Raw genomic sequence first — 27,872 nt, forward strand, 5'->3', positions numbered from 1 at the left:
ATTACAGCAGTACCGGTCCTTATGAAATCACCTTCCCCCACCACGCCCAGATGTCATCTTCTTGTTCAGACACACTGAGAGACAGAACACTGATACCAGTGTCAGAATACCGCCCAAGGGATCCGTCTCAGCAATCAATCAGTATGCCTTAAGCAGCCTTCCTCCTCCCTCCCTGTCCCCCACTAACCAGCAGACGAGAACTTGAAATAAAATCCCCAGAATTTATAACAAAGAATAACCGAAAGTCAAGGTGGAGCATTACAGTGTATAATACATTTACCATTCCACTGCAAATTAATTTATTAATCTGTTTTGTTGTTTTTCAACTCCCTCCCCACTATGTTTAGTCTAATTAGTGTTTACATGCTCTTCATGGGGAATCATGTAGAATCTTCATTCACATAAACTTCTCTGTGTCCTTGCCTCCAGTTACTCCCTATTTGGTTGCAAATTGGTTTCTAATTCATCCCAATACTCAACCAAGGACCACTTGCAAGCTCAAGAGATCTCTTCAGTCATGGTTTTCTCATTGGCCTTAGTCACTAAGGTTTATTTTCTTCTTGACATTCTTTCTTCTTTTGACCTGGGGAAAAAGCTCCCGCCACGGTGATGCCCAAAGTATCTCCTGGCAGCTTATTCCGTAATTCGTTTCCTAACCCAGGTGTACAGCAGCCATCAACCCACAGTCACATGGCGATCACACGGAGTATTTTAAGAGACTTTGGTCAGTTACAAGCATTCTCGAGTTGAGAAATGTCACTGTGTTAGGTTAGTCAGTTTTTTATCATTGCAATAAAAATACCGGAGCAAGACAACTTAAGGAAGCAAAGTTATTGTGTGACTGGGGGTTTCGGGCTCCAGGATCGAATAACCCCTATGTTCTGCATGTCTACAAAACCAGAGCCATGTGAATGGCTTGCCTTACAATTAGGTGTCATTGGACCACGGCTTCAGTGGCCTCTTAGTACCTATGCAGCTGTGCCCAGTAAAATGGATTCTACAGAACAAACTTCCTACAGAGCTCAGTGGGAGCCAGGAACTCTGGTCATGTTGCTAGCACCTCAAGAGAAAGTCATTAAAAAAAAAAAAATCACAGTAGCTCAGGGTAGTCTCGAACTCACTCTGTAAGTCAGGGTGTCTTCAAAGTTGTCCTACTGTGCCTCAGTCTTCCTAGCTGAATGCCACCACACATGGCTTTCAAGCAAACCTCTCCTCAGTGAGTTTACTCTTTTACATCCTTGAGTCTGTGATGGCTGACAGGTGGGCCAATTCCTGAGATGCCTCCATAGTGCCTTTCCTGGGTGCGGGTATGAAGTATGTAACACTAATCTCTAGCAGCCAACATTCTTTGACTCCCCACTCCTCAGCTTTACGTGAGCCTCTTTATTGGGCGGATGCCAAAGTTTTCACGTCTCTCTGCTCTTTTTTTTGTCGCTAGTTGTCACTGTAAACCTGGCTAAAAGGAAGGCACAGTAACCAGGCCATAACCCGAGTTGCCTTGGAATTTTATTTTTTTCCTTTTGAGTTCAACCTCACTCAAGTCTCAGGGAATGAATAAAATATTTGCCAGAATTCAACATGAATGACCTTTAGGCCACTTCCCAATAAAGCCGCCATTTCCATGTTAAATTTCATGAGCAAGGTCTCTCTGTCCATACAGCTACCAACATTTTCTTTCACCAGGACTGTCCATTAAGGTCTGCTTAAAACACTCTAGAACTGTTCTGGCTTGCTTTTTCAACTTCTTCCAAACTCCTCCCTCAAACCAGTTTCATATGCTTAAGAATTACTTTATCAGGCTGGATCACAGCATTGACTCCCACCTCCCTGGAATCAACTTTCTATGTTAGTTTGTTGTTGTTGCTGCAGCTGCTGCTGCTGCTGCTGCTGTAACAAATACTTAAAAGGAAGAGTTTAGAGGAAGAAATGCTTATTCTGTTGATAACTTCAGAGAGTTCAGTCCAAGGTCATCTCAGCTTTGAGCCAGAGGTGAGGCAGAATTTCATAGTGTTGGAACAGGTGGCAAAAGTTGCTCTGAGGATGGCAAGGAGGAAGAGAGAGCACAGCTACTCACATGGACTTCCTTCTTCCCTTTTATTTGGTCTGGTGCCCTACTCCTAACCCCAGGCCACACACATTCAGGCAGGTCTCCCCTAGCTACTCTCTCTCTGGAAATGTTCTTATAAACACACCTGAAGTGGACTCTACTAACCTCCTTGGTGCCTCCCAATCCAATTGACCTAACAGTGCAGACTGTGAGAATTTCTTGATACACTAAAAGATCTAATCCTGAAGCCATAGAAACACTGGCTTGAGCCAAGAGATGTTGCTTCCTTAAAACCGTGCAGGCACGCACAGTCAAGTGTTTGGTTAAGACTACTGGAAGGCAGGGATATCAGTCACACAGATCCAGAATATAGGAAGACAAAGTAATCATGAGGGTCAGAAAAGATAATAAATGGGATCTCTGGGGCCATCCAAGTAGAAGTGAACAGTAGAGTCTAAAAGTACAAGGCTCAGAATATCTAAATCCAAAGATTTGGGGTGATTAGCTTGTAGACAATAGTTAAAGCCAGGGCAGGGTTTTAGAAGTTCTGAGAAAAGCAGGGACTAAGAAGAAGAGCCTAGGATCACTCCCTGGGGAGCACTCAAGCTAAACAGAGAATGGGAGGGACCTGAAGAGAAAGGACAGAGGGAGAGGTTGCTCCCTAAGCTGATTTCTCTTATTTGTCTCTTGTAGCCTGTAAGCTCACCATGGGCAAGAGCCCTGTCTCACTTACCTTTGCAGTCCCGTTTCTAGCATATGGGAATGTCCAGGTATAATCTTAGGGGCTTTATAAAAAAAAATGTCATCTTGAAAACAGTACTTTAAGCACCACATTAGATTGAGTTATTTACACCACACTGTTGGATCTTGCCCAGGTCCTTAGCTGTGGTACCCATTTGACTTTAATCAACAGAGGTGACCCAGCCAGGACCGAGAGACCCAGTCAAGCCTGTCTGCATTCAGACAGCAGCACTCGCAGACTAGCTGGAATGGATGGAAGTTCCATTACACTTTTAAAGATCTCCAGAGGTGGAGAAGACTCCCCCAGTAAGCCATTCCAACAGTTAACTACTCTTACTTGCCTTATGTTTAGGCAGCCAAATGTTGAAAAGCAATTTCTCCACATATCCCCATAGAGTTGTACAGTTTCTGTTCACAGTGGGAGAAATATGCTTCGTATTACTCTTTCTCTGCCAAATTACAGTAGGGCCCCCACTGGAGTGACACAGCTTGTTATTATAGAGATCTGGAGATACGATTCCCTGGGCAGCTGCATGGACCAGGCTGCCAAGCTGATAAGCAAACCAGGCAAAGGGATCTTGTTCCTGTTCGAGCTTGAAACCTTATACTGATTCACCCTAAGCAACCTCCCCTCCTCTGGTAGGCTACCCTGTCCTGTAGTCATTTGTAGGTGCCTATTATTTCTATGGTCCAGATCATATTTTTTAATCTCTTCATAGTCACATCTTAAACATCACTGGAGAAAAATGTCTGACAATACTCTCCTAAGGTTTACCTGTGGGCCTGAGTTTCAATTCTGTGAGTCCTGAAGTCTTTCTTTCAAGCTTTTGCCAAGTGTCATTTGTAGATAAGAGCCATTCCTCTACAGCACAGTGGTAGTGGCCCTGGTCACTGTCCTCCACACTCAGAATGTTCAGCAGAAATAAGTCTTGAGAAACTTTCTCAGAATAAAATTTTTGCTTGCTCCGAGGGGTTTGAAATTCGTCCCCATATTTTACAACACTGCTTTGGTCCATTTCTAGGATTTTCAGATAGGATGCATTTGCAGAAACGGAAGAGAAGTACCAAATGATGGATAACGGAAGGTTTCCAGCAGATCGGGACAAGATGGCACATTCTATCTGAGTGCTGGAGCTGATGGATAGCTCTTGGACCTGACTGCTTGAGTTCACGCTCAGTTTGCTCTCTGAAGGAAATAATGGAAAGAATTACTTTACTGGAAACACACACACACACACACACACACACACACACACACACACACACACGCCAGAATTTTAAGCTAGCTTGTTAACCAGGACAAATAGCCATTGTTGCAGCAGTGGTTCTCAGCCTTACTAGTGCCGAGACCCTTTAATACAATTCCTCATGTTGTGGTGGTGACCCTAACATAAAGTTATTTTGTTGCTACTTCATGTCTATAATTTTGCTACTGTTGTTAGTCACAATGCAAATATCTGATACACAGGTTCTCTCTTGACCCCCAAGTTGAGAACTGCTGCTCTACAACCATAGTGTGGCTGAATTCCCCCACAGCAGCTGCCCTAACTGTCCACTCAACTTTGGTATGACATATAATCTGAGGACGCTGTTCCCTCCATCACTGAGGTCTGCCTGTTTCACGGGCAGCATGTAGCTAAGAGGAACTATGAATGGGACCCAACACAGAATTGTAATGGACTTAAAACACTATGGTTTTTTTGTTTTTGTTTTTGTTTTTGTTTTTTTGCTTTTGGTGTTTTGGTTGTGCATGAACTCTGTAGATGACAGTGTAGTGTCACAATGTCACAATGTCAAAAGGCCAGACATGACTGTGAGAAGTCTGTGTGACTGTGAGTTGATGTTTCTCTCTTCATAACATCCATCTGCTGGCTCTCCTTCTGCCCTTACTGTGTGGGGATGGGGGACAGTCATGAAAAAAAAAAAAGCCCAGCTTTTTCCCCACATGACAATCCTGTCATATTTAAGCAGAGGAATCTCTTCCATAGCATATTTGCATCATTTGAAAGAAAATGACATTATGAGCGCCCTGCCTCTGAACCACTTCTGGATCCCCAATTTGTCAACGTCTAGTTAGAGCTGCCTTCAAACAGGAGTACACAAGAAGAGGTTATTTTCAAGCTGTTAAAATGCTATCTTTTTGCAGCCAGTCCATTTGAAACTACCACATGGACTTGGGTCTGCTATCCCTTAACACCAGTGGCCTCTCCTTTGTCCTAAGATGAACAATAAATGTCACAAACCTCTTTGCCATCTCTTGTTGATAACTCTACTTTTCTTGATGTTACCAGTAGGTCCCTGAATTCCCCCTTCAACAAACATTTATTAATCACATTGTGTATCACATACCAGACTATTCTAGGTATTTTGTATATAGCTCCTGTCAGTGAACCACGGTTTAGAGGAAGTTATAGGATAGGAACAAAGACTTCCTGGAATTGGTCACCAATATAGGACAGAGATATGCAGTAATGGAACAAATGTTAGGATCCCCCAGCAGATTTATCTAACCCAAGGTCAGGAGTGAGGGGAGACGTCTCTGAACTGAGCCTTGAAGATCAATAGCAGTCATTCTGATGAATAGAGAGCAAAGGATTTCCACATAAAAGGAAGTGGGGATTATCGAATCCAGGCAGTTGAGTTTGGTTGGAAGTCAGATCTAGGATGGAAAGTAGGAGGCGATGAAGAGACAAGTGAGTATAAAAGATCTTTTATGCCTGTCATGGGAGTTTGGACATGCGGAGGACAAGGTTTCTAATCTGTGGTGCTGGGACGTGGGGAGGACCACCACATCATGAACAATATGGAAGGGACAATGATAACGACCTACGCTATGACACTGAATATAGGCATGCCTTGGAAGCAGTTAGATGTAAATTCCAAGACCAGAAGACAAACCATTCTGGGTAATGAACACAGAGGTTGTCAACAAGTAGATTGTATCCACGGGAAGAATTGTTTCCCCTAGAAAAACGTGGAGACTCAGAGGACATATCTAAGAACAGTTGCTTTAAAAAACAAAACAAACAAACAAACAAAACCACCTGGGCTCAATGGGACGAGTGCATGAGTACCAAGGAGGAGGTTCAGAAGTTCAGGGTCATTCCTGGTCACCTAACAAGACTAGTTTAGAAAGAAAAGCCAAGCCAAGCATTGGAGCATACACCTGTAACCAGAGCACTTAGTGGGTTGGGGCAGAAGGACTGAGAACTTCAGGCTAGACTGTACACCGTCAAAAACAAAAACAAAAACAAAAACAAACAAAAGAATTAATATAGCGACTCAGAGGAGGAGGAGGAGGAGGAAGAGGAGGAGGAGGAGGAGGAGAAGGAATTCTTGGTGTTAGGAAGGAAACCTCATGGCGTGGAGCCGAGAGCAAGCAAGGCTCGTGGAAGCAATCTCAGACATCATGGGAAGAGCGAGTAAGTCAAGGCATGAATTCATGAGCAAGATCACGACTATTAACAAAAACATTGCTCAGCAGCACAGAGCAGGTGGTGGCTGCCATGCAAGACTATTTGCTTTGGGGGCACAATAGACACACCCCAGTTCAATGTTACGTCAGAGATTTATCGAGGTGTTGACTACGGTAGGGATAGATTAAGTGACTTGCCCAAACCTGGAGCTTATCACATCTGAGCCATCTCAAAGTCCCTCACAGCAAATCAGGAAAGAGGAAGCACAAGGCGTGGCAGAACCTCAGGCTAGGGAGGGTTTCACTTTCAGCCTCTGTGTTCTGCTATTGCATTAAGACTGAATTGGACTTGGAACCACAAAGTCTCTCTTACATGTTAATATATTAAAAGAGGCAGCTAAGCATATTTGTTGTGGTTTGAATGGTTATGCCCCCTATAAACTCATGTGTTTGAATACTTGGCCATAGGGAGTGTGGCACTATTAGGAGGTGTGGCCTTGTTGGAGGAAGTGTGTCACTGAGGTTGGGAGGTTTTCTATTGCCCAAGCTATCCACAGTGTGGCACACAGTCTCTTCCTGCTGCCTGTGGATCAAGATGTAGAACTGTTAGCTCCTTCTCCAGCACTACATTTGCCTGGATGCTGTCATGCTTCCAGCCATGATGATAATGGATTGAACCTCTGAAACTATAAGACAGGCCCAAATTAAATGTTTTCCTTTATAAGAGTTGCCATGGTCATGGTGTCTCTTCACAGCAATAAAACCCTAAGACAGTATTCTAATAGAATTTGCATGATTCCCCACCACTTCCAAATACGAAAACCACGCTGGAGTACCAGCAGTGACTGACTTAAAATATCATCTGCCCTGTAGGAGGTTCTTGAGGCTCAGCTGTGCCACACAGTATCATGAGGCTGCTGGCAATGAGAACTCGTGGCAGGTGTGGAAAGGTCAAAGAGCAGTGGTTATTAGCTGCTAAGGAAGTATTTCATTGTTTTAGCAACCAATGTGGCCATTCCACGTATACTAACTTCATGTTGATGCCATTAAATCATGCTCACTTTACCAGGACAAACGTGGTGAATGGATACATTATGTCTGTTTCTATAGTTTACACAAAGTGGGAGGAGCTCCGTTGTTATTTGAGACAGGGGCTCACTATTTCAGCCTAGGCTGACCTCAAATTCTCAATTCTCCTATTTTGGCCTCCTGAATACTGGGATTATAGGTATGCACTAAACCTGGCCAAAAAAAAAAGGATATTCTTTTCTTTTTTAAAAAAGGCTCAATGTCAAGTATCACTTACCTGGAAAGGTGACAGTAATCATTAATAGGTTAGAGGTGGCAGATACTCTGGCTGGGCCACTTGTGCATATGGAATCTCTGTCATAAACCTCCACTGTACACCGATACACCCCTGTCTCCTCCATAGCTGCATCGTAGATTTGGAGTTGAGAACGAAAGAAAGACTGTGACACCTTCGTCTTCCTGTGGATCTGGGAGAGGACGTCCCCCCATTCAACGGTGCCATTGTGGGCAATTCGAATAAGCCGATGAAAGGCTCCAGAGCCCGCTGGCTGGAACTGCCACGTTACCGAGAACGGCAGCTTGAGATCCGAGTAGTTGGCCCTCACTACACAGGACAGGTGGAAGGTATGGGCTAGCATCACTTGTGGCTGACGGCTCATCAGATTAACTCGTAAACTTGACTCTGTGGGGGAGAATGTGAGACACACTTCCTGTTTACCAGGTCCAAGCTCGGGGACTTCCAAGTTTTCTCAATGCCCCCTTTACACAGGGCCACACACTTGTGTTCCTGGAGTGACATGAATTTGGGGGTAGAGGTTGGTCCACAGTACAGTCTGTCCTGAATTTCAACCTCGGCTCTCCAAGTCTCCCCCCTCGCCTACGACTGTTCTCAGCAGCCACAACAAACAGGCAGTGTTTCTCCAGTGCGCCACTTAGACAGCTGCACAGAGCAGGGACACCACGCGCAGCCAGGGTCTGGCCTCTTTCCTCTCCCCACTCAGCAAGTAGAACACTCACAGCACGGTCTGGCCTCCTTCCTCCCTCTGGCCCACCCCCTGTCCCCCGGGCTCAATGTCACTCTCTTGCCCATGCTAGAGAAAACTCCATGATACCTGGGCTGCTGCTGGGACGGGGCAAGCTTGGCTCCACTCATCTGCTAGTCAACCAGGAATCACAGGGGTTTGTTTTCAACTTTGAACAATGTACAAGCTGCACTCTAGAATGATCTTTATAAAGATGAATAAACTCGAGAGGTTGCTGTCAGGCCTGATTTGCATATTCTGCTCTGCATGTCTCACGGTACACATGCCGCTGGCTGGCACTTGGGGTGCACATACCGCTGGCACTCACAGCACACGTACCCAGGGCACTCGGGGTACGTGCACCTCTGGCAGGAGTTCTGAATGATACCATCCAAACTTCAGTACAGAATAAGGTGACTGTCATACACTCAGAAAAGGACTTTTCCCAGTGACTTACTCAGAGATTTTACAGTGACTGAAATCTTCTGGGTTGACTGCAAACCTTTGGCCTGGTTCTGGAGTCTCTCTGACACCCTGCATTCATAGGTACCGCTGTCTGTGACCATGGCAGAGGCAATCTCCAGCCGAAAGGTGGCCCAGTCCACTTTCTCCAGCCTCCTGTTACCACGGTGCGCAGGGCCCGGAGAAGAGACTCCCAGCTGCACAGTACCATCTTGCCCCATGCCAGCCACAAACACGGGTGTGGACTGGTCCTGTGGGGTGAGCCACCAACTCACAGATAGAGCACTCACATCCCCAGCTGCCTTGCAGAGAAGGGTAAGCGTCTCTCCTTCCCACACAGTACGCTGCTCGGCAGACACGGTCACACTTCTTGCTGCAGATGACAGGTTATGGAAGAAAAATGTTTTAAGTAAATAAAAAAATTTCTAAAATATGATGATGAATTTTAACTATAAAGTACTTTACTTGTTTGATCAGAGTTGGTTGATTCTTCCATACCATGCCCAGAACAAAGATCTTCCAAACCATCATGGATGGATAGATGGATAGATGGATAGATGGATGGTTGGATGGATGGATGGATGGATGGATGGATGGATGGATGGAAAGATAAATGGATAGCGGGATAGGTAGATAGTGTGCAAGGGTATATGTGGGTGTCTCTGTGTGCATAAATAAAATAAAACTTCTCTAAGGTAATTATTACATAGTGGAAACAAGACAGCAGACAGGAGACCAGGAGAGCCCACAAACACGTACATGATTCATAATATATACTTCCTTTTCTTGTGGTTTTGTTCAGCCGACCCATACTGAAGAAGGTCTAGTTGGGCAAATACCTGATAGGTTTTTTTTTTTTTTTTATTCATTAGGGAGAGTAAATGAACCTGAAAGTAATGAAGCTATGATAATTTACATTTTAGGGTGTTTGTTTTTAGAATAAAGGCTGTCACTCTTTTTAAGTATGTTCTCTGTCTGCTTGCATGTGCCTGCCAGTCCTAATTAGCTTAGTGTGTGTTTTGAAGAGGGAAAGAAAATTATTAATTAGATTTCTGTTTGCAATACCACCATAAAAACCACTAATCTGGGAAAATTTAATATTTATATACATATGTATTATATATACAGGTGCATATCAATCTTCTATCATTGGCAAGTGACCGTCTTCTCATGTTTAAATGCTGTATAATATAACTATATGCTAAATAACTATAAATGCAAGGCCAGCTCCCAGATGGGAAATTCAAGACGTGGAGAAATGAAAAAAAATTCATTCAACAAATGCTTATTGTACAAGGTCCTGTCCTGGCTACCCTGTGGGCCATGTAGATACCTCAGGAGCTCCTGTGTCCTGGGCATCCCAGTACTCAGTGTAAGGATAGCACCCACCATGACCTGGAGGCAGAATCACTCTGGGCAGCACACTTGACCTCTCCGAGCCTTTGTGTTTCTTTCCAGGAAAAATGAGGGTAATAATAGCAACCACGTTTTTTTTTTGCTTCATGGAGAAGACTGAACAAAGGCCACAGTAAGGGCGTAGGCCTTGGGCTACAGAGAGTACTGAAAAGGGTTAGCAATTACCATTAGTGTTTAATAAGAGGCACTGGCAACAGCAGAGGTAGCTCAACACAAAAGAGAGAAATAAAACAGCCTGGCATTAGAAACCTAAAGGGGATCTAAACGAATCTGCAAATTGCTCTTCCCTACAGAGGAGAGAGATCCCATCCACTGCTTCAGGCTTGCACACACCAGCTACAAAGGCAGAATGAAGACTAATCTTCATAAACGGGTTGAGCAAATTATCAAGCTTGCTTCTGCATTTTGGGTGAGAGAGGCACTGGTCGTGGTATATGTTTTTTGTTTGTTTGTCTGTCTGTCTGTTTGTTTTTGATATAAAAATGACTCATGACTGAAGTTTAAAAATTAGAAGGGAAATAAGGAGCCACAATCTCGGCTCTTTAACGTAATCATCAAGATCAGTTTCAACGAGCATCAGTTCAGAAATGCCTTGTGGCCATTAGCCTCATAGTAAGAAGTACAGCAAGGCACGGCAGCAGTGGGTGTTCCCTTCTGTTTAAAATATTCATGGAGTGATAAAGTCTGCTCATGTTTCAAATGTTTGGACTTTCAAAACAGAGTGTTAGACAAGGCCCCCAATAAGTATGCTAATAAGCTTTCCAATTGCTACATGTTAGCCCCAGTTTGGACTCTAGTTTAAGAGAAAATAATTCTCTTTAGCACTAAAGGATAACTCTCTCTGCAGGACAGGAGCCGGACGCCACAAAGCACCCTTTGGGGCTCCTGGGAACAAATTCTCACACACCAGGTTTAAAGAAGTTTGTAGATATTTTCCCCCTGGGAGTTCAGAGATTTAGCGAGCTCTGTGCAAATATGTAAACCGCCCACATTGTTTTTCCTGAATCCTAGAAACTTAGACCAAATGTTTAGCTTGGAAACTGACAGCAACACACTTCCTGGCCTGCCACTTGTCCTTAGCTCTGCTTTCTTCCTCCCTAGCCAATGGGGAGAGGGAGGCAGAGCTCTGAAGGGGCATTTATCTATCTTTGGAGATACCCCTAATGAGCAAGTGTAGCAAGAATAGCTTTCATTTTAGCTCAGTTTATTTTTAATTAAAATTTCTTCCCCTATTTTTTTTTTTTTTTGCTTTTGGGCAATTTTTCTTTCTAGAGTTTGACTTTACCACTCAGCCCAGAGGATTCTAATATTAGTTGTGGGTGCATCTGTTTTTATGCTATACACAAAGCACTGAGGATTCAAACATATTTAAAGTCACTCAACCTTCACAAAGTGATGATTAACCTAGTGGCCATCCTGGGGCTGTTTTGTGTTGTAAGAACAGGATATGTGAAGCTGGGTAATGTATAAAGGGGTTCACAGGATTAAGGATCCAAATATTGTGGTACTGGCATGGTGGGGACCCTCTAACTACAGCAGGACATTGTGAAGAAGAGAGGGAACAGGAGGGACAAGCATACGGGGTGGTCTCATTCACACAGTCCTGTCTCCCAAGGTGGCATTAATACATTCACGAGGGTGGAGCACCCATGGTCTAATTTCATCCTCATCACCACACTGAGGACCAAACTCTGAGCCTTTGAAGGACAATTATACACAAGCCACAGCAGTGGCTTGCACTGTAAGGGATGCTCAGAACCAGTTGAGTAGACAGCTCACCGCATCCCAGCAAGCGCAGAGAATAGAGTCTGTCCACTTTCATTTGTCTCTTCATTCCTCACTATGAGTCAGAATTATGACCCACTGCAAGTTAACATAACAAGATTAGCCGAAGGCAATTGAAAAATGGCTGCCCAGCTTCAACTCAAGGTCAGCTTACTCGGCTGCGTGTTCCCCAGGAAAAGGAACTCTACCTCTCCCTGCCCTCATGCACACACGTGCATTCATACATGTGGGCACACAAGCACGCAGCATATTCATGCACTTATAAGCGTATGCTTATGTACATACAAGTGTGCAAACATACAAAGTCAGAAGACTTCATTATACAGAAAACAGCATATGAAAATTACAACCAAAAAAAAAAAATAGACTCAAACAATGTAAGATGGCAAGATGGGATTTAGGGGCCACCTACTTGTCATTTTATAAACAAGAGAATTGAAATAGAAAGAAATGAAGAAAAATGTCCATGCCCCATGGCTCAGGAGTTACACTCCAAACATCTTGGCTAGTGTGGGTACTCATGGTCCTTCATGATTTACTTCCCCTCCAGTAGGGTCTGACAGGCTCCAGACTCTAAAGGAAGACCCACCCCCCCACCCCCCCCACCCCCGCCTCACATGTGCTTCTGCAATGCCCACCCCCCAGGGGCGTCTGAAGACAGCACCATCTATGCATGCCCCTATGTCATGTTGTCACGTACCTGCTGGCTCCCTCAGCTGCACCCGGTAGCCTGGTGACTGCTTTCTCTGAAGTACCTGCCAGGAGCCCATCTGAGTCCTCGCCACCTCTGCCACTTCACAACTGTAGGTGCCTACATCCTCTGGACCCACGGAGAAGATCTTGAGAGAGAACGTCTGGGCACTTAACTTTGACACCTGCAGCTGGCCTTGGCTCGCTCTGTCTCTGTAGTCTCTCTTCAGGTCCAGGACCCCACCAGCATCAGTCTGGGCAATTTCCTTCCCATTGAGAAACCACACACCCTGAAGCTGCGGGTTACCATCTCTGCCAACAGCCAGGCAAACCAGTTCCAAGGGTTTTCCTTCATCAGGTGAGCTACTGGCTGTGATGCTCACTGTAAAATCTCTTGCTAGGCAACAAAAGCAAAGCAGATGTTTAGAAAGCCCTCTACTTGCCCCTTTTAGCACAAGACGAATGGGACAGTGATAAGGATCCAATGCATGCATTGCATGTCACCTTTCAGTTCTATGGCGCCAGAGTTCCCTACTCCAGAGTAGCCCTGCAGTAAAAGAAAATTACAAAGTCCTCGACTTGTCTAAGTCACCCAGAAAGGACAGTGTCTATGGTTTTCTGAAAGCAGTCCCCAGTAAGGAAAAATTTCACACACACACAGATATGTCAAGATCTACTTAGGCCTGCCTGCCAAATGAAAAAGTGAACTATTTCATGCTGTGTTGAATTGCTATAAATTAGGACTTCTGGTTTTCTCTTTTCTTTTTGTACTGGGGATTAAACCTGGGCCTCACCGTGTGCAGGGTATTTGCTTCTTCCTCTGAACCCCCAACTTTTATTTCTTACCTTGTTTGTTTGTCTGATAAACAGCCAGTAGAACTTCCTAACTTCCAAGCACATGTGATAGGGCCTTTGTAGGACCCACTGAGCACACGTTGGACTTTTGAATGCCACGGGATTCAGTGAAGCTGAGTATCATGTAAAGTCAGTGACCCACCCCTGGAGAATCGCTTTCTACAGTGGATACTCACGGTCTTAGCTCTTATTAAACCAATGTACATAAAAAGACCAAAAATGACCAGGCCTTCTGTCTACTTTTGACAAAAATGTCAAGGGATCATGCAAGGTGGCATCACTTCAATATAGAGATGGGGCCTGGTGGAAGGGCATCCTGCCACCAGCAGGGGCGAGGCTTCATATTGGACACTGGAGCTGCTTTGAGACCCAGCTGCCTGTGGTAGGTAGGCTTTGGAGAGAGGCAGCTTTGGCTTTAGAAGCGAGCACCTTCTGTCCCCGTAGGTATTGGGATGCACTCATGGTCCCTGGTTTTTAAAACAGACAGCTGGCTACATTGTAGGTGATTACTTGGACTACAATTATATAATGGAGACAACGTGCTTACAATGTGCCTGGCAACCGTGGTTATGAAGCAAGTTCCATGGCTGCCTTGTAGCATCAATCTATCTGTTTCACATTTCTGGTCCCATATAAACTCTCCCAGGAACAGAGCCCTAATGGAACATTCTAGAACGTCTTCTTAGTTATGCTTTCCAGATAACAAAAAAATTAACTTGAACTTTCTGTCTACCTTTTAGAAAAAGTCAACAGGAGGTCTTAAAAAAATAAAAAAAAGAGATCCCTACATACTCACTGAGAATGAATTCACAGGTTCCCTGAGAAGATAATTACCTGCCGGCTGGATCCTCAGAGCTGTTTGATCTGTCTGCTTTCTTGTGATCAAAGTCCACGTTTCATCTGGATCCTGAATCCATTCTGTGGCCTCACAGAACACCTGGCCCTGATCTGAGGGCTGGAGCTTGCCTACAGACAGCCTGAAGGAAGTGGCTCCAAGCTTGTCCAGCCGTACATCACCGGCCACAAACCTGTCTGCATAGGAGGACCCAGGGGTCAATACAAAGTCCTTGGAGAGAGAAACGATCTCAGTGGCTTGGCTCCCTCCTCCTTCCTGCATCAGGTACCAGGTGAGAGAGAGATGGGTGTGTTGCACGGTGGCTTTGGTTGTCTCACAGGTGAGTTCCAAGGGCTCACCTTCCTTCTTACTGAGCGTCTGGGAGGGCATGGTGGCAGACAGGGTGTCGGGAACCACTGGAAACAAGGCAACACTGATTATCTTACTGGTTCATGTTTGTCTCATTAGACCTTCCTCTCGGGAAGATGGTGCCTAAACCTCATCTGCAAGGCTCATCCCTCGAGTGCCCCCGCCATATGCTCTCCTAACTCTGGCTTTCCTTTTTGCTGAGAGAGCATAGGAACTTTGCAGAGTGAGTGGCTCAGGGAGGCAGGACCCCGACTTTGCTTCATCAGCACAAGCTGGAGCCAGGTTAGCTACTCAGCCACGAGTAGGAGGAACACTGGAGTTTCTGGACTCAGGTTCTGGCTCTCGGACACTCTGTTTGGCTATATGGACTTGAGTGGATTGCTTCTTTTCCCTCCCTAAACCCTAATCTGCTTTTTCTATTATGGAGACCTAAAGTAATGTAATTTGTTAGTCAGAGACCAAATGCAAGCTTTCCCAAAGTTTTCATAGCTGTCTAAGGACCCTTCTATTCTCTTTTTCCTTGAATGTAAACCACACAGTTGAAGCTCATATAGAAGGAGCACTGAGGCTGAGCCAATGACTAGTACAGACATTGTACAAGAGCTGAGAGTTCCCAGGACACTCAGAGGTGGTGGGAGACGGGCATATGAGTAGCTGATTATGAGATAACTGGGTGAATGCTGGTAATTATAGTATGAACAGGGCGATGGCTCAGTGGGTAAGAGCACCCGACTGCTCTTCCGAAGGTCAGGAGTTCAAATCCCAGCAACCACATGGTGGATCACAACCATCCGTAACGAGATCTGACTCCCTCTTCTGGAGTGTCTGAGGACAGCTACAGTGTACTTACATATAATAAATAAATAAATAAATAAATAAATAAATAAATAAATAAATAAAAGAAGAACCAAGTTGGGGAATATGGCCTGAGGTGGTGTGTTAAATCTGTATCCTGGAGTTCATGTAGGAGTTTGCTAAGCTACAAAAGGAAACTAAATATTCCAAGTGAGCCACAGTTGCAAGAATTTGATCCTCTCCCTCCAGATAAATGTGCTAGGAAATGGTGATTGGAAAAGAGTCATTCTGCATGCAGTTGATGGCATCACTCATGCTACTGGTGCTGGCTCTCTTACTGATGCTGCAAGATGATATGGGGGATGGGGCTTTGCTATTACCAGCTTGTGTGGTGGGGTGGGGGGCTTGGGAAGGCCCCCCACTGACTCCTCAAGCTGTGTGGCATATGTCACTGGGAACACATGAGACACCTACTTGTGACACATCTCCAGAATACTCGGAGTGGTAGGTAGGCTCTTTACCCAGAGCAAACAGACTAGTGGAAAGTCTCTCCCTTGGCAAGGCACTGTGACAGTGGATACAGGCTTGCCAGGGTCTGGGTAACAGGAACTCACCAGTAAGATTTGTCTTTGCACTGTAACTTCCAAAGTACTTCCCATCCGTGTTGGGTGTGTGGCACTCGTACTCGCCAGCATCTTTCATCTGGAGTTTTGAGATATGCAGCAGGACCGAGTCACCCTGCAGCCTCTCTATGTAGATCTCCTTGCTTTGCACCCTCTGGGCATACACTGCGTAAGAGAAGCCGGCATCCTTGGTACTGATGATCTGGACTTCCTTGGTCGGGGCGCTTGGCAGGTAAATAGACCACCGGAAATCCTGCGTGGAAGGACCCTGATGACCACTTACGGTGCACCTGATGCTGACAGGGTAACCTTCGGCTCTGTACAGAGGGCCTTCTTGAATTTTTACTTCCCTCTGGCCGATGCTGAACTTAGCTTGTAAGTAGGAGGAAGAAAGGGGATAAAAATAGGTGAGTGCTCTAATTCCCAGGGTACCGCATCGTGTAGTCTCTATATTACCATCCTGGTAAATGAGACCGAAGGTTATTCACTGTAACCACCTTGAATCTTCACTACCTTGCTCAGGCTGGATGGCAATGGAATGAATGGCTCAGTGAGGTCATCGTTACCTAAGCATACACAGCCCTAGTTTCCTTTTGAAAATGTTTAGCCTCAATCATGTATCAAGGCCACGTCTACAAAGCAGCAGCTTGTCTAAATGGACAAAAGGTAATATCATATCTGATATTTTTATCTTTTGCAGTATTTTATGGCAAAACAGCATAAACCTTCTCAAACCCCAAACTCCAAGACGCAGCCTCTCCCACAGAAGGGCATTCAAGAGAGGCTAAGTCCACCACTCTGCTCCTGCTACCTTACCCTTCTTGCTGGTTGGTTACAGATCTTTGCAGCTCCCAGCCATGTCTGGTGCAAGACTAGATAAAATTAGCACCAGAAATGGCAGTGACACTTCCTGCCTCTACTGTAAAGGTTTTTCTTTTCTCGTTGCTTTTGCTTCGTTTTGCTGTTTTTACTGTTCGAATTTCTTAGAGAGGCTCTTTCACTTTGCTTGAAACTCTCAAACGGATGTTTATGAAGTCCAGGTTCTGGGCTCAGAGTTTAATTTTTTTTTTTCTTACCCAGGGTTTTTAGCTAGGATGTTTTCTAATTGAAACTGCAGAAAATTAGGTCTAAAGGAGAAACGTGATGAAAAGGTAACTTTTTTTATAGAGATGTTTTAGATTCAGCATTCCCTCCCCCCCCGAAACTATAAGAGTGTTCATTACGATTAGTACTGAAAGTGGGCTCGCTTTGTGGTTCCAAAAGAGCAGAAGCCAGAGGTAATGATGTCACAGAGATGAACAAGATCTTCTCTGAGGGTCCAGGAACCCTGGAAGGGCAAGACGGGGTTAAAGGACACCAGAAGATCCATTGAGAGCTGTGGGCAGCATGAAGCAGTTGACAGATAGAATCCTTCAGAAGAGGCTCCAGAGAGCCAGAGCAAGGGCAACGGGTTCAGGAGACTCCTGTGGGGAGCAAGGGAAAAGACATGCAGAGCTCATGAGAGGAAATAGAAAGAGGCAGGAAGGAGGCTTCCCTCCCCCACAAGAGGGTAAAGTGATTAATTGATAAAAACAACTAAAAACTTAAAAACCGCATCTGAATACACTCAACCAAAACTGGCCAAGAAACTAATCAATACCCAGCCACGCACATTTCCAGTAATAATTTAAAAATACATTTAAGTATTCATAAATCTCAATGTTATATATTTATATCACATTTTTTGTGCTGAATATCTATAAATAGAAATTAGACTACATTAGAAAAAATTAAATTATTACTTACCAGAAACTGATGACAGAGAAGTTTTAAACATTTTCAGCAAGGTAACCTTGTGTAATGTGCAATGTGGGCACTGTGCATCAGGTGACACATGAAGGAACAGCAGTGCCATTCACTGTTGCCCCAAAACAAGGGACAGCCCGCATGTCCATCAACAGTGGAATATAGCAGCAGAATTGCCATATACACAAGATGGAACTTTATAAAGAAATTAAAAATTATAACTATTTGTAGTAACATGTAGAATTATGCCTGATCATTCATGGAGTAACTTTGAATCTCTTTGGCTATCTGTAGAAATAGTCCGTTTAAAACTTAAAATATTTAAAGTTAAAATATATGGAGCTGGAGAGATGGCTCAGCAGTTAAGAGTACTGATTGCTCTTCCAGAGGACCTGGGTTCAGTTCTCAGTACCCACAGCTCAAAACTATCCATACCTCTAGTCCTAGGAATCCCAGTGCCCTCACACAGATATATGTAAAGGCAAAAACACCAATGCATATAAAATAAAAAATATTAAAATAGGCAAGAGTACATTGTATCATTTAGCTGATGCATAAGGGTTAAAATCATCTTTAAAAATAAGTCAGGGAGTGGTTATCATGGGAGTCAGGAGGGTGATCTGTGGGGAGGGATTATGTCCCGATGATGCTCAGGCAGGATGGGTGGGCACGTCTAGGGACCTGATCGTGTTGTTTCTTGAACGTTGTAGTGATGACACAGGTTTTAGCTTCTGCTTACTCATCAAACTGCATACTTATGTTTTACTAGCCTTTTCTTACATACTATATTTCACCATGAGATTTTTTTTTTTTTTTAGAACTGAGATGTTACAGTCAGCAAAGTGCCCGTTGAGCAAGCATAAGGACCTGAGCTTGATCCCCAGTATTCGAATAAAAGCTGAGCATAGTGGTGTACCCGGTATCCAAGTGCTGAGGAGGCCTAGCAGGAGGAATCCTGGGGCGTGCAGGCAGGCTCACCTATCTGAAACAGTGAGGTGAGTCCAAGGTACAAGTGATAGATCCTATTTCTAAATATAAGGTGGCACACCCAGCTATGACCAATGTGGCAAAGTATTACTGGCCCTCATATCTTGGCAGTAACCAACAGCTATCTAATTAGACTTAAGGTCCACCCAACAGGAAAGAAATCATGCTTAGTACTAGAAACCTAGCCAACTGCCCAGGGCTAGCGAGGTCATGGCTCTTCGAGAAGATTCTACTACTAACACTTTACTCAGCCAGCATAATCCCTAACGACATACTAAATATTTATCCTTATACCCACAGGTAAGTGTAACTCCTACGACTCATCCAGTAAACTTTCCTTTGCAACAAAGGAGAGCATTACAGAAAGGACACAGTCAGTCAGCATGCCAAGAACAAGCCACCGCAGGAAGCCCAGCTCCTACTGATACATTCACAACTCCTGCAGCTAAGCGCAGGGAACCTCACAGAAGAGGGGCAGAAAGACTGTCAGTGCAAGGGGACCAGGAAACCGCTGTGGGAATGTGTCTTCTAGAAATGACAAGGAAGCTTCACCCATACCCCAACAACATGAGTGCAGAAAAAAAAAATACCTGGGGAAGTACCACATTTGTAGACATACTCACACGGAAGAAGGAACTCTCACTGGGCTCCTCTCACTGATCAAGAACGGGCAATGAAGCATTGTTGAGAGCAGGAGAAATATTCATCCCCATGGTTGATACCCTAATTGTTTACCCAACACCAAGTGGTCAGCCATAAAAATCATATACATGCAAGTAACACCAAATGGACTGAGCAGGTTGCACTTATATATTTATGCAGATGTACATACATGTATACATACATGTTAACGATAACAAAGAAAAGATGCCATGAGTTTGGGAAGAGGTCAGGGATAGAGGTTGGAAGGATGAAAGAAAGGGAGGAAATAACATAATAGATAGATATATTTCAACTTATAACCCACTGTTCATATATGTATATATATTGGTTTTTTGGTTTTTCGAGACAGGGTTTCTCTGTATAGCACTGGCTGTCCTGGAACTCACTTTGTAGACCAGGCTGGCCTCCAACTCAGAAATCCGCCTGCTTCTGCCTCCCGAGTGCTGGGATTAAAGGTGTGTGCCACCATGCCCGGCACATAATTATATTTTAATTTCCAAAAAAATTACAAGAAAAGAGAAAGGAAGAAAGGAAGAGAGAGGGAGAGAGAGAGAGAGAGGGAGGGAGAGAGAGAGAGAGAGAGAAAGAGAGAGAGAGAGAGAGGAAGAAAGGAAGAAAGGAAGAAAGAAAGAAAGAAAGAAAGAAAGAAGGAAGGAAGGAAGGAAGGAAGGAAGGAAGGAAGGAAGGAAGGAAGGAAGGAAGGAAAGAAAGAAAGAAAGAAAGAAAGAAAGAAAGAAAGAAAGAAAGAAAGAAAGAAAGAAAGAAAAGAGAGAGAGAGAGAGAGAGTGAGAGAGAGAAACAAAGAAAGAAGGGGTAGTGTGAGGTTGAGAAAGGTACCTGATACTGGTCTTCACACACACGGACATGAACACACACACACACACACACACACATATACAAATAAACTTTTTTTTAAAGTATAGTTTGGAGGCACCATTCATCTTTTCCTTCCAGGGCAGGCTATATTGTTATTTGTAGTGTGGACAGCTTGGCCATGCATCCTCAACACTTCTCATCACTTCCCAGTGAAATAAGTGCTCATTAGAAAGTTTCTATTGTGGAAACGAGCACTTCATTCTTCCCTGCTTTATTTGCCAAGTCAATAAATATTTATTCAGGCACTTACAGTCTTTCTGGTACTTGAGAGATTAAGACATAAAGATGAGTTTAGAATCATCTCTGTCCTTGAGCCTTATTAAGCTCGACAGTTAGAATGGCAATCATCTCTATGAGAAAGATACAAACGAAAGCCCCTGAAGGAATCTGGAGAGATCAGAGAGCTCATAGCTTGTGGGTACAAACAGGTGAGGCTTGTAAAAGGGATGCTATCTCAGTTTTCTTACGTTTCCATGACAAACCCATGTCCAACATCAACTTGGGGAGAAAGGGACATGCTTAATTCAACTTACAACCCACTGTCCATCATTGAGGGAAGCCAGGGTGGGCTCTAAAGGTAGGAATCAGAAAAGAGGAGCTGAAGCAGAGACTGTGGAGAAATGCAGCTTAATGGCTTTGTCCCAGGCTCATCTTCTGCTGCCTTCTTACGTAGGTCTACCTGTGTAGGGATGGTATTGCCCATAGTGGGCTGGCCTTTTACATCAATTAGCAATGATGTCCCAACAGATATCCCTACAGGACAATCTGATGGAAGCATCTCCCGAGTTGTGAGTCCCTCTTCCCAGGTATGTCCAGGTTTGTGTCAAGGTGACAAAAACCAACTAGCACAAATGGCACCAGGATTGGACTTTGGGGCATCAGGAAGATTACAGGCCAAGTGGAGACAGAGCCTTTTAGATGAAAGAAACTTTATGACAAGATGATCAGTGAAAATGAAAAGAGCTGTGCAGAAACAGGAAGCAGTTACCTGGTGGGAAAGAGGTTCAAGATGGATGGGTGCCTGAGACTGGCTAGGAGCATCAAGGACGTGACTCTCACGGCTGTCAGCTCGGAGTTAATTGGGCACTAGGGAATCCACTCAGAGTGCCGGAAAGATCTTAGGAAAAGCAACTGATGGTTATTTGAAGAATGGTGGAAGTTGGAAAGAGACATCAGGTAACTTCTAGCTCAGGACAGAGTTGATGAAAGGGCAGGGGTAGAAAGAAAAGGGCTGTAACTCAGGAGCTGTTGTGGAGATGGTGTCTGCAGAGATTAGTGCTCTGTACGCTTCAGTGCACCAGGGACGATCCAGGACAGGAGGTCGGAGGAAAGCGGATACCCACGTGTGATAGACCAACAGGAAGAATAACCGTACTTAGCAAGAAAGGGCGTGTCAGTGAGAGTTGTTACCACTGTATATTCAAGGGTGGGCAAGAAGATAACGCATTTAACTTTAGAGATGGAATTTGAGTGCTGTGGAATAAACAGGAAAGACATCCAAAAGCAAAACAAACAAACTCAAAAAACAAAACAACAAAAAACATTTGGGAGATATTTAAATATGCATGAATCACCTTAAAAACCCTTAAAGACTTCAAAAACATTTGCAACTTAACCCTTTCAAAAATTCTGTTATTTCTGTGTTTGGTAATGTACACACTAGACCCTGAATTTATCCCCAGAATTGCAAAAATAAATAGGTAAATAAATATCCTGCAAAACAGCAATACTTTTCCTTTCACTTCTGAAAAGGTGGGATGGTATGTCTTAGCAATTGATAGCAATAAAGACAAAAAAAAAAAAAAAAAAGTAAATGGTGTCATGTCATAGAAACACAGGCCTGGAGACGAGGCATTGCAAGATTAAGGCACGAGTAGATTTGGTGTCCAGCTGTGTCCTCACACATGGAAGAGACTAGCTGGGTCTTTCCAATCTCTTGTAAGAGCACTAACCCATTCAGCCAACTAGCTTTCAAAGGCTCTATATCCTAATGCCAGTACCCGCAGGTTTAAGATCTAACAGGTAAAATCCAAAAGGACACAAACACTCAGGCTACAACATAGCAAAAGAATTTGAAGTAATTCCACCTTCTGCAAAACGTACCTAGGGAACAGTCAACACACCAAACTATTGCTCTTGCTGTACACATTAGAAGCAATGTGGGCTCTCTCTCTCTCTCTGTGTATGTGTGTGTGTGTGTGTGTGTGTGGTGGGGGCAGGGCTGGGTGGGGGTGGAGGTTGAGACATCATCCATCCAGGGTGAAGTGGAATACTTTTCTGTTTTTCCATGGATACAATCTCAGTAACACAAAAATAGCCCCTCTCCAAAGACCTCTTGTGTTAATGGCCCCTTAATTATTTGGCAGTTGGTCAGGGTGAGAGGTGATATTATCAGGCTAAGTCCACAAGAGCATTTACCTATGGCATTGGCTTCTAAGAGTCACATTCTAATTGGTTACTTAGTGTTCCTGTTTAATAGGGAAAATAAAAATAAAATGGGCCTGGTAAGATGGTAATCAGGTAAAGACATGTATTAAGCAAGTCCTGATGATCTGTGTTCAATTGTGAGAGCCCACAAAAAGGTAGGAAAAAAAAAAGAATCGAATCCAAAGGGCCGTCCTCTGACACCACGAACAACACACAACACACACAATAGTAAGTAATCTAAAGAAATAATAGATTGAGGCATTGAGTGTGGCTCAGTGGTAGAGTGTTTGGTGAGGGAGCAGGAGCTGGGTCCCGGAGACTTAGTCCCTGTATTCCAAAACAACACTATCAAGTTGGGACAAAGAATAGATTTGCCAAACGATGCGATTGATCGCTTTATCATCACTAATTTCCTGCATTTCCTCTCTATAATTAAAATGAAATGCAGCAGGCTTCAAGTTACTTCCTGATTTATGCATGTCTCATGTAAGACCTGAGATTCCATGCAAAACTGGAACTTAATGTGGGTCAAAGACTAGAAAGAACAAATACAGAATCCAAGTCAGGCAACCATGGAAGTGGGTGGGGAAAAGCGACCATCTTCTCCTTTTTGAATTTTTGACTGTTATGATGCTTCCTCTAGACCTTTGAACCTGCTTATCAAAAACAAATGGACAACTGAAAACTAGTAATGTAATAATAATAATAATTGGAACAAGAATGTACAATTTTCTATATCCTTGTGCAATATAAATGCAGTTCACTCCCATACAAAGCAAATGCACAGTGCCCACATATGATGCATGCACACTCAGTCAGATGACTCAGCAGGATCACAGACTCAGCAATCCATGAGGGCTCCACCAAGGTGCTGTCCATCAATGCTTCACCTGGCAGGGTGCTGGCAGGTGCCAGTCACTGGCATGTGGTCCTAATACATCCCCTTGCAGGCTTCCTGTCTTCTTCTCAGGCCCCAGGTCTGATCCTCACCCATAAGCTCACTGAGATGTGATCCTGGTTCAACTCCACCAGAGCTTGCTGGTCTACCTTAGTGCCGGATGGTACGTGCCCTTCATCTTTCTTATAAAGCTACAGCCTTAGCCACACCGATTGTAGCTCAGCCCAGTTCCTCCCTCATCCCGGCTACCACAGTCTCTTCACAAACTCCACCCAGTTTCTGGGAACCAAGACTTTTAAACTTGAACCAACCTACAGTTAGGATTCAAGGGTCCTTAAAACAGGGTGAAAAAGCCCTTTAATCTTTATTCTCATTAATCTCCAATGGAAATGTCCTATTTCCCTTCAGTGATGGATGCAGACGTGTAACCATAGCTACTTGCATATTATATGGCAATTTTTGTAGACATATTAGAATATTCTCTTCATACCCACCACTTCTCTGAGCTTGGTGATTAAAAAATGGTCCTCCAGACCTTGTTGTATAGCACATAAATAAGAATGGAAATGAACACATTATGATTTATTTTTAAATATTGTTTATTCACTATAAAATTCAGGTAGGCCTACTTTAGGCTTCTACTAGTGCTGTGATTACAGGTGCCATCACATTGGCACTGAAAATATTTTGATAACTTTATTTCAATAAGGCCAGTTTATACTATAGTCCTATGCATTTTATAATATGCATTTATAAGTTACACTGAGATGATCTTTGTATGTGGCACACAGCCTGCCTGTTAACTGCTCTACATGGTAAGGAACTATTTTGTTCCCTGCTAAATTCACCTGTTTCTTCCCTTTATCTCCAAGTTTTTCTTCTTCCATCCTCTTCAAATATGCAAAAGTATCCCTGGGCCAGATAAAGGCCCTATATGGGCTTTAGTAGAGCCAAGTAATTGTTCTGATCCTTCTCTGTCTCTCTCTTTAGCTCTCAGAAAAAGTCTAGAACCTTCTTTTAGCTTGACCTAAACTACACGGTACTCTTAATGCTTTTTCTTCTACCTAAGTCACATCCACAAGGCACACACATCTAGTTACACCCTAACATCAGGCAACCCTTGAGGCCTCTTCGTGTGTCAGTGAAACCTCTTCATCTCCCACGGGATGCTCAGCCCAGGAAGGTAAAGTAAAGCCAGGGCCATGCAAAGCTCAAAGACAAGCTTGAAATAAAATACAATAGGTACCCAGGATATAACAAAGTCTTCCATTGCCCCCAGTCACAAGGATGCATAAGGAAGCCTTAAAACCGTCATCAATAAGTAAAAGATTGGCACAAAGTCAGAAATCTATAACCTAGTCTTTCCTGTGAAGACCAACTTGGCCTGCTCCCTCACCCAGCAGCCTCTGGATGACAAGCCCCTGTATGGTAGAAACATCAAAGTTATAAGACTTACTTAGAGAGAGAAAGAGAGATGCCACACACAGGATGCATGCCATCTGGACCGGCACAGCTTTTTCGGGCAGCGTCACTGAACTTGCTCAGAGGCTGAGTGACAAAATTCAGTGCTGCCACAGCAAAGGTAAAGAGGAAGCTATGGTGTGGTTTTCAGCCCACTGAGAGACCTTTGCAGAAAGCAAAGGTGGCTGCATTTACAGTCACTTAGACTTGGGTATGAAGTAAGGAGTTATCTTCACGGTGAAGGAAACCCATACAGATGAAGGAGACCCTGGGGCTCCTCCTGCCTAAAGAGGAAGGAATTTCAGAAATCTGAGTGAATGAAAAAATCGAGAAATGTTCTGCTCCCTTCTTGAGGGAGGAAGCATGAGAGGAGCCCCTGGAATCCATGAACTCGGGGGGCCCCATGAGGTATAAAAATGGGAGGTCCCAGAGGCAGGCTGTCTGAAGTGTGGGGTGTAGTCTGTTATCAGCTGTGTGATACCACCACCCCCAGGATTGCAAAAAAAAAAATGTCATTGGTTTAAGCACTTAGAACAGTATTTGGTCCACAGTAGTGTTCAATGGCTATCACCTCCCATCATCACCACCAGCAGACTCTGAGTTGATGTTTATCTTCCCAGGGTGGGTCTGGAGATCAAGGATAGCAGAAGTGTGCCTCCATGCAGCTACTGGCACTGAACCCGGGGTAACTGAGTGGTCGAGACCTAGAAGACAAAATCACATCCCTGAGGACACTGCCTCAGACTCTGCGATCTGGTACAGCACAGACCTAGGCAGATTAGGAATAATTTAGTCTGTTTCAGGGCACAGTAACAGGCAGATTCTTGCTTGTTCTGTCCATCCATCTATCCATCTACCATTCATCCATTTATCCATGCATTCATCCATTCACCATCCATCCATTCACCCACCCACTCCATCCACCCAAATATCCATCCATCCATTCACCCACCCACCCCAGCCATCTATCCATCCATCCATCCATCCATCCATCCATCCCATTCATACATACATACATACATACATACATACATACATACATACATACAGTCTTTTTTTTTTTGTCGTCCCATGTCTGGTGTTGTGGTACAACTTGCACATATACAAAGATATTCATAACCTTTCCTTTATCCTCAGGAAATGCCTTTTTAATCAGATGACCACCAATACAATGTGTTTACATACTATGGGACATATAAAGGCAGAGAAAGAAGTTGGTGCACAGGAGGGGAGGTCAGGATGGATTGTACTGGGCCAAAGAGACAACTAGAGGGAAAAAAAAAAGAAGCGCATCAGGCACAGTTGGGAAATACTCTAGCCTAGTAGATAGGGGTTGCTGACTGTCTCTTCCTGTTGATGACACTTGGGGCTGGTATGAAGAAAGAGAGTCTAGAGCTTGTCTGGAACAGATCTTAGTGGGCTGTAAAAGCCAGCCTGGCTTTAATTTTGAAGAACAGAGGAACTATCAGGGGAGTTTTAGCAGAAACACAGCATGCCCCCCCCCCCTGGAAACAAAGTTTCATATGATTAACTGGATTCATATTATTATTGGAAAGTGGGGGAGGTAGTCAAGGCTGTAAAGAAAAGGTCACAGGCTTTTGCAGCTGTTTGTTTCACCAATGATGAGTTCCTGAATTAGGCCATCTAAAAGAATGGCAGGACGGAGAGATGAAACATCAGGTCCTTGCAGGCACCTCTGCAAGACAAGATACCAAATGTCAGAGAGCCTCATGGTAAAGTGCAGTCTCTCCTCTCTGTTCAAGACAGTGGGACCTGATGGAAGTGAACAGGAGAGAACATGACACACTGTCATGCTGGGAAAGTAGGGGAGGTCCCCTAGGAGATGGCCACAGTTGCAGGAGGTAGAGGACATGTCTTGTTTGGGAGAGTGAGTGGTTAAAGAAAACCTTCAGGACAAAGGTATTTTAAGGTAAACTTTATTTCCTTAGTGGGATGATCACAGATTGGGGGCACATCTGCAAAGGAGGAAATGGTATTTAATCCAACCATCTATTCTTTATCTATTTACACACCTACTCGCCTGAACCATTCTCCCCTCTGGTTAAATTCACTAGCTGTTGTCTCTTAAAAAAATTAGCTCTCTGAAGCCAGTTAACTGCAAGTGCTTTTGCAAAAGCTTCTGGACTTCCCTCTTCAAAGTTCTGTGTGAGATCTGGAGGGCAAAGGAAGGGCAAGGAAGCTCCACCCCTCGGGAGCCTGGAATCCACGTTAGCAAACAACTGAAGCCACAGGAGGAAGCAGGTCTGGGGGGGGGGGGGTCCATTGCTTGGCAGGGCAAGAAAAACCCTAGGAATGAATGGACAGAGAGGCAGGGATGGCCACCAACATCATGGAGAAAACACTTGCTTTGGAGTAGATCCTTGCAGATCCAGTGTGACTCCAGTAGGTAAGACAGCATCGGAAGGGAGATTCCAGTAAGTAGTAAAATCCCAAAGACAGGCAGGGGCATGCTGGCTGTGTGGGAGAGCACGAATGGGCAGGCCACTTACGGCTTAGATTTCAAACTCATCCTCCAAGTCTGTAATTATAGTATTAGCACAAGTTAAAATGCAGAAATCTGTTCGCTATTTTGGCTAGAGCTGTCATAAGGCCACCTTCTGGTATTAATATTTTAGACAAGTACACTGTATCATCTAGTTGCTACTGTGTAACAAACAGCCATAAGACTTG

The 27,872-nt window shown here is 44.1% G+C and overlaps 1 protein-coding gene across 1 annotated transcript in view; it reads right to left on the reverse strand.

Annotated features, from left to right (window-relative positions):
* Cd101 (CD101 antigen) overlaps nt 1–25,277 on the reverse strand; it is a 37,365-nt gene extending 12,088 nt beyond the window's left edge. The window contains exons 1-7 of the mRNA NM_001167906.2: nt 25,177–25,277; nt 16,076–16,456; nt 14,297–14,713; nt 12,618–13,004; nt 8,712–9,089; nt 7,510–7,914; nt 3,564–3,974 (exon numbers count right to left, since the gene is read on the reverse strand). Coding sequence (NP_001161378.1) covers nt 3,564–3,974; nt 7,510–7,914; nt 8,712–9,089; nt 12,618–13,004; nt 14,297–14,713; nt 16,076–16,456; nt 25,177–25,219 — 2,422 coding nt within the window. The 5' untranslated portion in view covers nt 25,220–25,277. The remainder of the gene's footprint in view (nt 1–3,563; nt 3,975–7,509; nt 7,915–8,711; nt 9,090–12,617; nt 13,005–14,296; nt 14,714–16,075; nt 16,457–25,176) is intronic.
* Nucleotides 25,278–27,872: the final 2,595 nt, after the last annotated feature.

Source organism: Mus musculus, chromosome 3 (genome assembly GCF_000001635.26).
Source record: "Mus musculus strain C57BL/6J chromosome 3, GRCm38.p6 C57BL/6J".
In the NCBI taxonomy this organism is placed as follows: Eukaryota; Metazoa; Chordata; class Mammalia; order Rodentia; family Muridae; genus Mus; species Mus musculus.